Source organism: Juglans regia, chromosome 12, assembly GCF_001411555.2.
Source record: "Juglans regia cultivar Chandler chromosome 12, Walnut 2.0, whole genome shotgun sequence".
Lineage (NCBI taxonomy): Eukaryota > Viridiplantae > Streptophyta > Magnoliopsida > Fagales > Juglandaceae > Juglans > Juglans regia.
In genome coordinates this window covers 22,654,669-22,666,883 of record NC_049912.1, presented here as the reverse complement: position 1 = coordinate 22,666,883, position 12,215 = coordinate 22,654,669, and the positions used below count along the sequence as shown (strand labels likewise).

The window sequence follows — 12,215 nt, the reverse complement described above, 5'->3', positions numbered from 1 at the left end:
CTAGTATTTTTGCTTATAAGCCACTCAAAAACAAATATGAAGGGATTGAAGAGCAAGCTAGGGTACTTAGTTGTAATGTGAGCTGTATCACATTCAATAGTTTTTTTCCGTCATTAGTGAGAGTTTTTAATAAATTATGGCGTCTCGGCGTCTCGCCTCCTTTTATCAAATTTAAATTTATTAAAGAAGTACTGCATTAATATAGTATATAGTACCATGCTAATTAAACTCTTTAATTGCACTTTTTTAAAAATAAAAAAGCTTAGTGCACCAAACATGAATGTTTCAACAATCATGCTATCTTTCTTTCTTAAATAAAAAATATTTAGGGTATCTTTTTTTTTTCAATTTTTATATCGTGAGAAAATTAATAATATTTCTATTGTAGATTAAACCCTAGTCTTATTGGTTCATCATGACCTACCAAAAGGTTTCAAATAGCTAGTGGACAATTCGACGACACCGCGCGTATCTATGATCTTCGTTCGTTTTCTAACATGCTGCCACGAGTATTACTCTTAAACGACAGTTTTTCTAATAAAGTGAGAGCCGATCGAGAGTAATTAATCTAACATCATCGACGACAGGCGAAGAGAAGGGTTTTCTTTTCTTTTTTATATTCTTTTTTTAAGATTAAGATCAGACTAGTGGACCAACGTGTAAGGCATTAAGGATTTGAAACATCGATAACGTACATATTTTGGTCGAATTCCACAGACTCTGGCTAGAGCGGCCGGCCATTCCAATCCAATCAAAACTATACAAATTAAATTATATCACGTAGATAGTATATAGTATAAATTTTTTTTAAATAGAATTATTAGTCTCTTTTCTTGTAAATAAATTTTTATAAAAGAGTAATTTTACATATAGTCGTAAAGTGTATAAATATTACATAATCGTTTTGAAAAATAGTGAGATTTATTATTAAAAAATTAATTTTTTTTATATGAGTCTCATGTTTTATTCATTTTTTTCAAAACGATTACGCGACAGTTGCACAATTTACGATTGTAAATATATTTTCTCTTTGTGAAATATGAAATTATCCTAAGTTAAGATTTTTAAACAAAGATTTAAGAGGTATGGACCGTTGACATACTCGTGTCCAGTTTGTTTAGAAAGAAAACTAATGTTGGGGATATAACAATTTTCTGTTAAAAAAAAATTCAGCCTAGATCGATCGAAGTTCCGAATTATAAATGAGTAGAAAAGTTTAAAATCTTTTGGGCAACCAATATTAAGTAGAAAATAATGCATTACAAGAAAACGATAAGGCAAATTTTTTTTTTATATAATAATTTATAAAAATAATACAATTTTATAAAAATACTCTCATAGCATAATTATATAAATTTGTATGTAAAGACAAATATTGTATGTATATTGTTGCTCTACATTGAATAGCTTTGCTCGTATTCACGATCATGCGCCTTACATTTTAAGCACGGTTTGAATAGTAAATTGAAATGAGATAAGTTGAGATGAGAGTTAAAATTAAAGTTAAATAAAATATTATTTTTATAATATTATTATTATTTTAAAATTTAAAAAAGTTAAATTATTTATTATATTTTATGTGATAATTTAAAAAAATTATAATAATAAAACAAGATGAAATTAAACATTTTTATATCTAAACAGGACCTTACTCTGGTCACGGTACCAAAAATTACACATTCTTTTGCCACAGGATCGTAGTCGACCTTTCCAATAGCCACTTCAAGATAAAATACAGTCACTTCAATCACCATAGCATGAATGCATTCATGGGCTTACAATCCCCTTCTCAGATTGTACATAAATCACCACTTTGTGCAGCTTCTCCTTGACAGAAAAGGATACGAAACATTTATTTATTTTCAGTGTCCATTTTATTTTATATTTTTTAGTTTATGAATTGGTACTTTTCGGGATCCCCTATTGATTAGGAAAAAAAAAAAATCCAAAGCCGTTAAAACTCAATTCTAGAACCTGGGGTTGGCCAAAGAAGCTCTGCTTTGTCTCTGTCGGACTCATCGTGCGTCAGACGGTGAGGGAGTACTGTTATAATGATACACATACCTATGTGCAAACATAATCATATGCTTCTGAGTTTCTGCAACTTGCCACAACTATACTCATCCAAATGGCTCATTTAGTTTTTAGGTTGGGTCTGGATAGATGGTTCATATGAAATGAGATGAGATGATATGAGATATTTTAAATAATAATTAAATAAAATATTATTAGATATAATTTTTTCAAATTATTTTTATTTTGAGATTTGAAAAAATTGAATTGTTTATTATATTTTTATATAAAAATTTAAAAAGTTGTAATGATGAGATGGGATGAGACGAGAAGATTTATGTATCTAAACCCAGCCTAGTGTTTTGTCCTACAATGAGAGCCACTGTTTAGGGGTTTTAGCCCCCACCTCAATCTATAGCAAGTAGAACTCAATGCTCCAATATTCAGAATAGATGAATGTTTTAGTCACATATTCGTAAAATTAAATTCACAAATTAACATAATTTTTTTTTAAGGTAGAACAAACTTCATTCATTCATAACAAGAAATTACAACTTTGACCTGAGACATACAGAATACAAGCCAACTATTGCTTTTAAGGCTCCTCAATACACAAATTTTTTTGTGATTGACATGGTCTAGTCCATTACTATAACTCTCTACAGAGAAACCGTATGAGAGACAGTACTATGTCTTAAGACAGATTTAACAAACGTCATATTCTGTCATACGACAGAATTAAACAACTCCACACTTTGTCTAAAAAGGAGTAGAAGACACAATCTATGGACAAAAATCCAAAAGATTATGTATATTTTTTTAACCAAAAATAAAGAAAATAACAGAAAACGTAAAAGATACATGAGAAAATAGCGAATTACAGCTTGGAAAGTTGTAGATCTACATTTTCAACCTTAAAGGAAATAAAAAATGTAAATACCAAGACTGTGGTGGCGCGTGGACGTCAGGTCTAAAGAAACCGATGGCCCTGGTCCCAAAAAAGTCGTGCATGGCGGCGATAGAGCTCCCATTGCGGTAGCACGTGAATGTCATGTGAGCACTTTGGGCAATGTGTGTGGCTCACGTGTCACTCCGTTCGATGAGATTCTTTGTCTGTCTAAATGATCGATGCCTTGGGAATCTTGCAGTGGGGCGCGTGGTGATCGCCTGGCTCTAGAGAACAACAAATCTACATTTCACCTTATTGTGAACGAAACAACAAATAAAACTAAAAAAATAAAAGAAAAACTAGAGAGAATATGGAGGAGGGAGGAGGGTGGGGGGAGCCAAGCTCCAACCCCCACTCTTCTGGTCTGAGTTTTTTTAGGGGAGCCGGTTGTGTAGAGAGAAAAGGGAGAGAGCGAGAATAGGCAAATTAACATAGCTTAATGCAGAATATTAAATTGTAAAATTATTTTTATTATAAAATAGATCTAATGTACCATATAAAATCATGTCAGTTTGTAGATTTACTATTTTTGTAATTTTTTTTTTATAACTGTAGCGCTCTCTTCAAAATAACAAATACATAAATACTCACCTGTTTAACAAAAGACAATAGTGGAAACCACTGTTTTATAGTATATAATTCGATTTGTAATGGTATTTAATTTTAAATCTTTTTTAAAATTAAATTTTATCATATCAATGATTTGAATGATACGTTCCAAATTAGATTATAAATATAAGAGAAAAGATACTTACAACCGTGAATTGCGTAACCGCCGCGTAATCGCTTTGAAAAAAATAAATAAAACATGGGATCCACATGAAAAAAATTAATTTTTTAATAGTGGACCCCACTCTTTTTCAAAGCGATTACGCGGCGGTTACGCACTTCACGATTGTATGTAGAATTACTCTTAATATAATATTCGAAAACAAAATGCTGATCATATGGAGCATAAATGCCTGCATTGGAATTTTCTTTTTTAATCGGGTTTGTGAAATCAGAAATTTATCTATATGGATAACGTTTCATTGGTTAGTCATGTGTATTATGTATTAGGATTAATAAATCTTCAGGGTTTTGAAGAATCAAAACCCAAAAATAAAAAAGGAATTTTACAAAATATGGTTGGGTGATCGCCCTCACCTATAATAGAGAAGAAAAATAATATTTATAATCATAAAATATAAAGCGACACGTACTCATTTTGAAAAACAAGTGAGTATATATAGAATCTACATAAAAAAATTAAATTTTTAATATTTGACTATATTTTTTTTTAAAATTAATGCGTGACGCTTACATAACTTATGACTATATATATTTAGCATTATTCAATAGAGACAGTATAATGCGTTCATTAAGAACAAATAAGTTATATTACCATGCCCAATCAAAGCATGACAACTATACGTGAAAACATTATCGCCATAACCATCACTCCAAATTAACTATGAAAATAGAATGGGTGGTCTTAATACAAAAACATATAGAATTATTAAGAAAACTCATCATACTTTATAAAAAAAAAAAATGCTCATGAACGCTCACTGTTTCATCTCATTTGATTATGAAGTACAATGACCAAAATAATCGTGGTAGCAAGCATTCCCTATCGAGCCACGTTCAACCTTAAATTATTGAGTTAATTGTTTCTTCACATGTACTATCAATTTATTATTTATAGTGTATTTAAAGTTTTTTCTCTTTTTTTTTTTATTATTTTCTTTTAAATATTTTTCTAACATCCTTAATCATTAAGAAAAATTAAAAAAAAAATATAATTTTATTAAGAGTCACTTTCTTAATCATTAAACAAAATTAAAAATTAAAAAAAAATCAAATAAAAAATAATAATAAATAGGTAATAGGAGGATTTTACTTACATTTATACTTGTTTTTAATTCTTTTTATCCTATTACATAACCTTGTATTGTTAGATCTAGATTTAGATACACGATCGCTCATTGATTTCTTGGGCTGGTTAGTATCGACATTATCATTTGTCATGATACCAGCTGGTTAATATAGCACCATCAATGCTTAATATTACTATTATGAGTGTAATTATCATGTATTTATTTTAAAAAATTATAAGATTTATTATTAAAAAGGTAATTTTTTTTATAAATTTTGTATTTATTTTTTTTAAAATAAAAAAAATTTACGACACATATGCATTCTATAACAATATATATAATTTTTCTAATATATCATGATTATGCAAATCCTAGAGCTAAGTGGCTTCTCAATTTATTGGATCATCGCAGTCTATCAAAAGATTTTGAGATTATTTAAATTTAAAAATGAGTCGAGATGGTTTATAAATAATAATAAAATTTATGAATTAAAATAGTAAAGAAAAGTCGATCCAAACCGGCTCTTTCTCCGTTCGCGCATGCCTCCTGCCTTCCCCATTGGCAAATATGTTACACCCACCTGTAGAGGCGCCTGTAGAGACGCGTAAGGGAGAGAGAATCTTCGTGAGGCAGAAATACGACGACGACGACGATGATGATGAGATAATTACATTAAAATAAAAGAAAGAAAAAGGAAAACAAAAACATTGTGACAAACCTAACCGTTAATTAAAGTGGGGAATTATTTTTGTCTTTTTTGATGTGCAGAATAGTCTTCCCAATGAAGTAAAGGTAGTTGAAGTTGGCCACATTGAGTGAGGAAGCGGCCAATCCCTCCATCTTTCTCTTTCCTTCTCGTCATGATGATTTCAGAAGCCAAAAGGGAAAAAAAATTATAAATCCCACAAAAGGTGAAAGGTGGCAAAGGAAGAAAAGTAAATTCATACAAGCAAGAACACGATTCAAAGTTCTAGTGAGAGAAACTGCTAAAGAAAGGCAGAAGATAGAGGCTTGTGGCACAGGAAGGACAGGGAGGGTAGAGAGATAGAAGGCTCTTGTCTGCTTTGCTCTTCCTTTCTGTTGAAAAACAGCTTTTTGAAGGGTTTTTGGAAGGTCGGGAGGTTTGCAAGGCATGTACGGTCTCAGTTTTCTTAGCCATATTTAATTGTGTAGAGTTTTGGTTTATGTTAATTATGTTATCTGATTATTACGTATGAATTCTTGACGAAATTAATTAAAGCAGGATTTTTAAAAGTGGGCATCTTCTGTTATTGGGATTGGAATCATGTTTCAGTTCTAAGACAGTTCTCTTACTGAATTCCTTGTTTCCTTGGATCCCTTTTGCCGTCTGATGTGGGATGTTCACTCGGAGAATTGTTGTCTTTAAACTCTTAAAATAAGTTTTCTTTACAGGAAAAACAGCTTTTGCACCCCCAAGAAATTCTCTCTCTCTCTCTCTCTCTCTCTCGGCGTTTCGTAATACTTGAATGGTTTTTCATCTTGTCAAAAGTGTTCGTTATTAAGAGAGATGATCCCTGCACGGATAAATGGGCTCAACCTTGTGGAGATTTCTTGCCTTAATTAAGAAAATGAAAGTCTTTGTTTCCTCTTTGTCTAATTAGATAATTCTGGTTGGCAGTATATGTTTGTTTGTATTTAGATATTGGTAATAATATGGACCTCAAAACTAAATACAGATGAACGATGTTGATGTTTTAAACCCACCTCTTTATTCATATTTTATTTAAAATCCTAGAGGGTGTCTCTGTTACATGATGCAAACATTTGAATTCAATCTGCCAATTCCCATGCCCTCCTTGTCTCTGACTATAAATGAAACATTTTTTCTATTGTTTCTTCTGTTCTTTTTTAAGGGAGTTGTTTTTATTCTATTTTATTTCTTTGATCCCCATTTCATAGTTGTTTTTGTATGAGCAAACATTACAAAAGTAAAAGAAAATAAAGTAGTACAAATCACGGCGGCTTAACAATAATTTGGATCTAGAAGTTGAGGTGGGATGGCAATGAATGGGAATGCTTCCAGTCAGGTTGTTGGAAGTGGTCCATCTGGCTATGTAATCACCCCCATTTGGTAGTTAAAACCTGCAGTATAAACCTTGTAGTTGGCCTCCTCCTTGTTGATTAGTGTAATCTTTTTGGTCTACAATGTGGCAGTGGCTAATCTTCTATGCAGTAAATTGTTGAACTAGTTCCTTAGAATTAATTATGCCCGCCTTGAAAGGCATCCCATACCTTCAAATTGTATATCTCTGTTTTTCCTTGTTGATTTGGGTTAAAGGAATAAATATCACCTCAGAATATTTGCCATCTCAGATCTCTGTGTTTTTCCATGTTAATTAGGAAAGGGATACTAAGCACATCACGATAAAGGCTTCAGAAGAGGAATTTGAGAAGAAGTCAATAATTTATGGATCATGTGACTTTTGGGTACTTTTGAATAGCCTTAATCCACATTCATAATATTTCATAATCATTAACTTGAACAAGCATATGAATCATATGCTACAGTCTTCTCCCGATGCTAATTTTCTTTAGTTGGTTTTGGCCACCCACTTATTTTATTGCCACGTAATACTTAAATAATTTACAAAGATTCAATTATATACACATACATACATTAGTAAAGATGCCCTCATACATATCTGGACATGCATGATGCATCCACTGAATTATTTGATTTCACCTTCCTTTACAGGGAGAAACAGTAATGCTAGGAACATGGGAAAGAAAGGCAGTTGGTTTTCTGCGATCAAGAGGGTGTTTGTTCACCATTCTAAGGAAAAACTAGTCAATGTAAGTTAATATCTTACACAGGGTGGGTGCAGCCGTGCAGGGAAGAAACTGAAAATGCATAGTGATTACAGTCTTAGAGTTTTAGAGATGGCATAGTTAAAAAATATTTTCAAAAAAAAAAGATAAATTGTTGGTGAGGCATTGTTAATAAGTAACAACACAGAACAAGTTGCTGAAATTATTGAATTACTTGTCATTCTTGCTTCGAGTTGCTTCCCTTATAAATTTACACCACCGAGTTCCACTTATCTCTTTTGTCTGAAAACAAATAGCAGATATTTTTCAGAACAATACATTTCATTGAAATAGTGCTGTTCAATTAGGGTTTTAGAGTACTTATCAAAAAAAAAAAAAAAATTAGGGTTTCAGAGTAGTTTTCTGGATTCAGAGAGCAAAGATCCCTTACTTCCAGGCTGAAAAATACTTATGCAATGCAAACTGAATGGAACTTCTCTCCATTATTACTTCAAAAAATTGCAGGACCAAGAGAAGAAAAGCACAAAAGAAAAGAAGAAGGGTTTTGGAAATCTAAGGCATGGGGAGTCCAATTCATTTATTCCTCTATTCAAAGAGCCAAGCAGCATTGAGAAAATTTTTGGTGATTTTGAAAAAGAGCAACAAAAAGTAACTTTTAGGCCTCCCACGCCTCCTGAGCAACCAAATGCATCCCCGTTTGTGCCTCCTATTTCTCCAAGGGTTGCCTCTCCTAGGCTTGCTTCTCCAAGGATTGCCTCTCCTAGGCTTGCTTCTCCAAGGGTTGCTTCCCCTAGAGCTGCTTCTCCTCAGAGTGTTCGTCAAAAGGAGATTAGCCACAGACCAGAACCAACACTAAACCACCATGCTTCAGCGACTAAGATCCAAGCAACCTATAGAGGTTATATGGTAAGCGTCCATTGTCTCTTGTTTACTGGATAATATAAAAAAAAAATTATTCAAGGCTTTGTTGTGTCCCACCACATCTAACAAGTAAATATTGACAATATCAAATAAAGATCCAATACAAAAAGCATAATCCATTATAATTTTTCTTTGTCCGGTAAGCTTTTTCTTGGGCCACATGTGACCACTCAGATGAATATCCTATCAAATAGACGCATCCATTTTATGGAGGCCTCCTGATGTTAAAGGCAATTGTTTTCCAGTATGTCCATAAATGAATCTGTCACAAACTTTATTTTTGGATTACATTTGACCAGAATTGTTGGCCAAGTGTTCTCACTAAGACTCTAGTTTATACACAAGATTTCCAGATAGCAAAACTGAAAGGCAGGGCATATCGCTGCTCAACCTTGATTTGAATATAGGGTTCTCTAACATGCCCTGATACTCGGTTGAGGTTAGCTTGATGAAGCAATTGATAGATGTTCATTTGCATTAACTTTAGGTTTGGATGGCTATATCTGATGCAGGACAGATCTAGAGATCCTAGGAGGAGAGAGATTTAAATGGGAAACAAAACTAAAAAGGACTCTTCTAGACCTCTTTTGACTGTGCATGTTCTGCATCAACATCAGTCCATAACCAAATTCACCTAACTAGTACTTGTCATACAGGCAAGGAAAAGCTTTAGAGCATTAAAGGGCCTGGTGAGGCTTCAGGGAGTTGTGAAGGGACAGAATGTAAAGCGTCAGACGATGAGCGCCATGAAATACATGCAACTCTTGGTGCGTGTTCAATCTCAGATTCAGACACGGAGGGTCCAGATGTTAGAAAACCAAGCTCGGCATCAAGCTCAAACCAGGAATGATAAAGAAGTGGAGGGTACCTTTGACAAATGGAGCCAGGCAGTAAGTTTCCATATGGTTGATTAGTGAATTTGATTTGAGCTATGTACCAATAATGGTTCCAACCAGTAATGCTCCCCTTTGGCCCGGCGGTGGTGCAACATTGGAGATTTGATTAATATGATCAGAAGTTATAATTTTGTCACAAAAATCAACTCATTATCCCACGTCCATTATGGCTGATCTGTCCATTTTGAAGGCGTGGCTTTAAGTCTGTCCCTTTACCTGGACTTGACACTGTGATGCATTTGGTCTCTGGATCTTAATCTGGGTCATCTAATAAAGAATTGAAATCTCACCAGTAGACCCAATGATAATTTGATTGTCTAAAGTGGAAAAGAACATACGCTTTGGTGCTTTTTTATGTTATTATTTCTTTTACAAGAAACAAAATTTACAATTGGTGCACTGGTTTAGTCTGAGGCAGGTAACCATGATGACTGGGATGATAGCTCGCTAACAAAGGAGCAGAGAGAGGCAAGATTGCAGAAAAAGGTTGAGGCAGTTGCTAAGAGAGAAAGAGCCATGGCCTATGCATATTCACACCAGGTACTCTATTTACACTACTCTAGCCCAGCTTCAATTGCATCACAAGGGATAGTCTCCCCTCCAACAATATACTATTCAACCAAATCCATTAATGCACTGACAAATCCATGTTATGGAGGTGTATATTGGTGTAACTACCCACTTTGGCTGCCGGTATTAACAATTTGGTCTTGTTTACTTGACCATCATTTACCATGCCTTTTGATTTTCCTTCCTTCCTTTGTCATAGTTCTCATTCCCATTTTTCTTATCATGCATCATCCTAAGGACATATTCTTGTATATGGTCTAGAACCCAACACGTTCCTTTTTGGTGATCAATAGTTAAGAGCTTTTAGGTAGGACTTAGGATCTACAGAGCCACACTGTTTTAAGAAACATTATAGTACTATTACTTTTTGAATGCCATCATTGTAGAGAGCCCAAAATGACCAGCCAAACAATTTTGACCTGTTTGAAAGACACTGTTTCTGCACCTCACAAAGTCATAACTTTGTAAACGCAAAAATTCTATTGTTTGAGAATTTCTTCTTCAGAATCAACGAGTCCAAGAAACGTAACATGTATGTTTTGGATCATGAGTAAACCCAAGCTCATAATAGGACTCTGCATGCGTGTATCCATGCTATTGACCTACACTTTATCCATTAACAACTTCAAAGGCATTTGCTTCCTTCCTTCTCAAAACTAGCTCAAGAGGAAGTTACTACACCAGTTGGTTCATTTTTTTCTTCAAATTTGAGTTTTGTTCTCTCTATGCCAACAGTTGTGGAAAGCCTCTCCTAAATCAGGTCAAACACCTCTAAAGGATATCAGATCTGGGGGATTTTCACGGTGGTGGAACTGGTTAGAACGTCAGCTGCCTCCAGCAAATCCACCCGAAAGCCATGCAATGAAGAATTTTCAACTTACACCTCCAAGACCGCATTCAGAGCTGAAGCCAAGCCCACTTCCCCAATCAAGTGATTACAAGCAACATGATTTTGGGTTTGATAATATGGATATTGCCACACCAAAATCCTCAAAATCAACTATAGTCATGACAGGAAAACAGGCTCGAACCCCACCTCCTAATAGAACCTCACTAGGCAACAGCAGCTTGTCAAGGTATTCAAGACCAAGAGCTAGTGGAGCCGATTCCCCTTTTGATCTGCCATTTAAGGATGATGACAGCCTCATGAGCTGCCCACCATTTTCAGTTCCAAACTACATGGCTCCAACATTTTCAGCCAAAGCCAAAGTAAGGGCTGGTAGTAACCCCAAGGAAAGGTTTCCAGGGACTCCGGGCAGTGAGTCTAACAGGCGAATTTCATCACCTTTGACACAAGGCATAGGGTCTTTGAAGTGGAACAAGGGCTCCTTGTTCTCTAACAAGGATTCTAGCTCCCCAAGAATGTTAGACAAAAACCAGTCACTCCAGTCAATAGGGAATTTGAGTGTGGATTCAACAGTTTCTTTACCTGCTGGGGTTGGAAGGAAGCCATTTAACCGATTTGTGTGATTTCGTTTGGTTTATTTTTTACCTTTTATATCCCCCATCGTGGTGTCTATTTTGATTGAGTGTATTGTGATAGTTTGATTTATATGATACTGAAAAAATATAATAATGAATAAAAAGTAGGATGATGGTTTGGATGTAAACAGGATTGGGTTTCTCAAAGGTATTATGACATGCTTTTTTAGGATTTCTGCAGCCTGTTAGTTCTCTGATTGTAATCCCAAAAGCAAGTGCTAATGCTGTGTTAGAAGGGCTTGCTATGAATATTCCCATCATGACTATATACAGCAAGGCATTTGGGCAGAACTGAACCTGAAGCATCTTCCACGGTGCAAGCCGTGCAACGCCTCACCATCCTACAAGGAGCTGTGCACTTTTAATTGCCTCAAACGAAACAACCAGAAAGATGCGCCGAGGTGAGTGGTCCTAGTTTGCCTTGTACACCGTTCACAAAATGGAATCTTCATAATTTAAGATGCAGAACGTTTACAAGCAAAAGAACAACTATCAGACATAATTCTCATTCCGATTTTTGTATGTACCTACGAACCAATGTTCGGTATTTAACCAGGCAACTGGTCAAATCACCATGACATGTAATCGACTAGACAGAGCACCAATATTCTGTATCCATCTTCTGCAGAAAGACACTTGCAACGTCAAAGGTGGTATGCGTTTGATGATAAATCATTCAGATCCATTTGGTCCGTCGACAGGCTTCCCTCTCTCCCTTAGCTTGCCCACGGCTTC

General features: G+C 34.6%; 1 protein-coding gene across 4 annotated transcripts; it reads left to right on the top strand.

Annotated features, from left to right (window-relative positions):
- Positions 1-5,609: 5,609 nt before the first annotated feature.
- On the top strand, positions 5,610-11,627 carry LOC109005827 (protein IQ-DOMAIN 14-like). 4 transcript variants are annotated; one of them, XM_018984879.2, is made up of 7 exons: positions 5,611-5,955; positions 7,183-7,269; positions 7,538-7,635; positions 8,116-8,517; positions 9,189-9,422; positions 9,837-9,968; positions 10,734-11,627. In XM_018984879.2, exons 3-7 carry the CDS (start codon positions 7,561-7,563, stop codon positions 11,466-11,468), a joined length of 1,578 nt encoding a protein of 525 aa, XP_018840424.1. In that variant the 5' UTR covers positions 5,611-5,955; positions 7,183-7,269; positions 7,538-7,560; the 3' UTR covers positions 11,469-11,627. The 4 variants fall into 4 exon arrangements, with proteins under 4 accessions (XP_018840425.1, XP_018840426.1, XP_018840424.1 ...); XM_018984878.2 differs by having other exon boundaries at positions 5,611-5,951; positions 10,734-11,608; XM_018984880.2 differs by lacking the exon at positions 7,183-7,269 and having other exon boundaries at positions 5,610-5,951.
- The last annotated feature ends 588 nt before the right edge of the window (positions 11,628-12,215 follow it).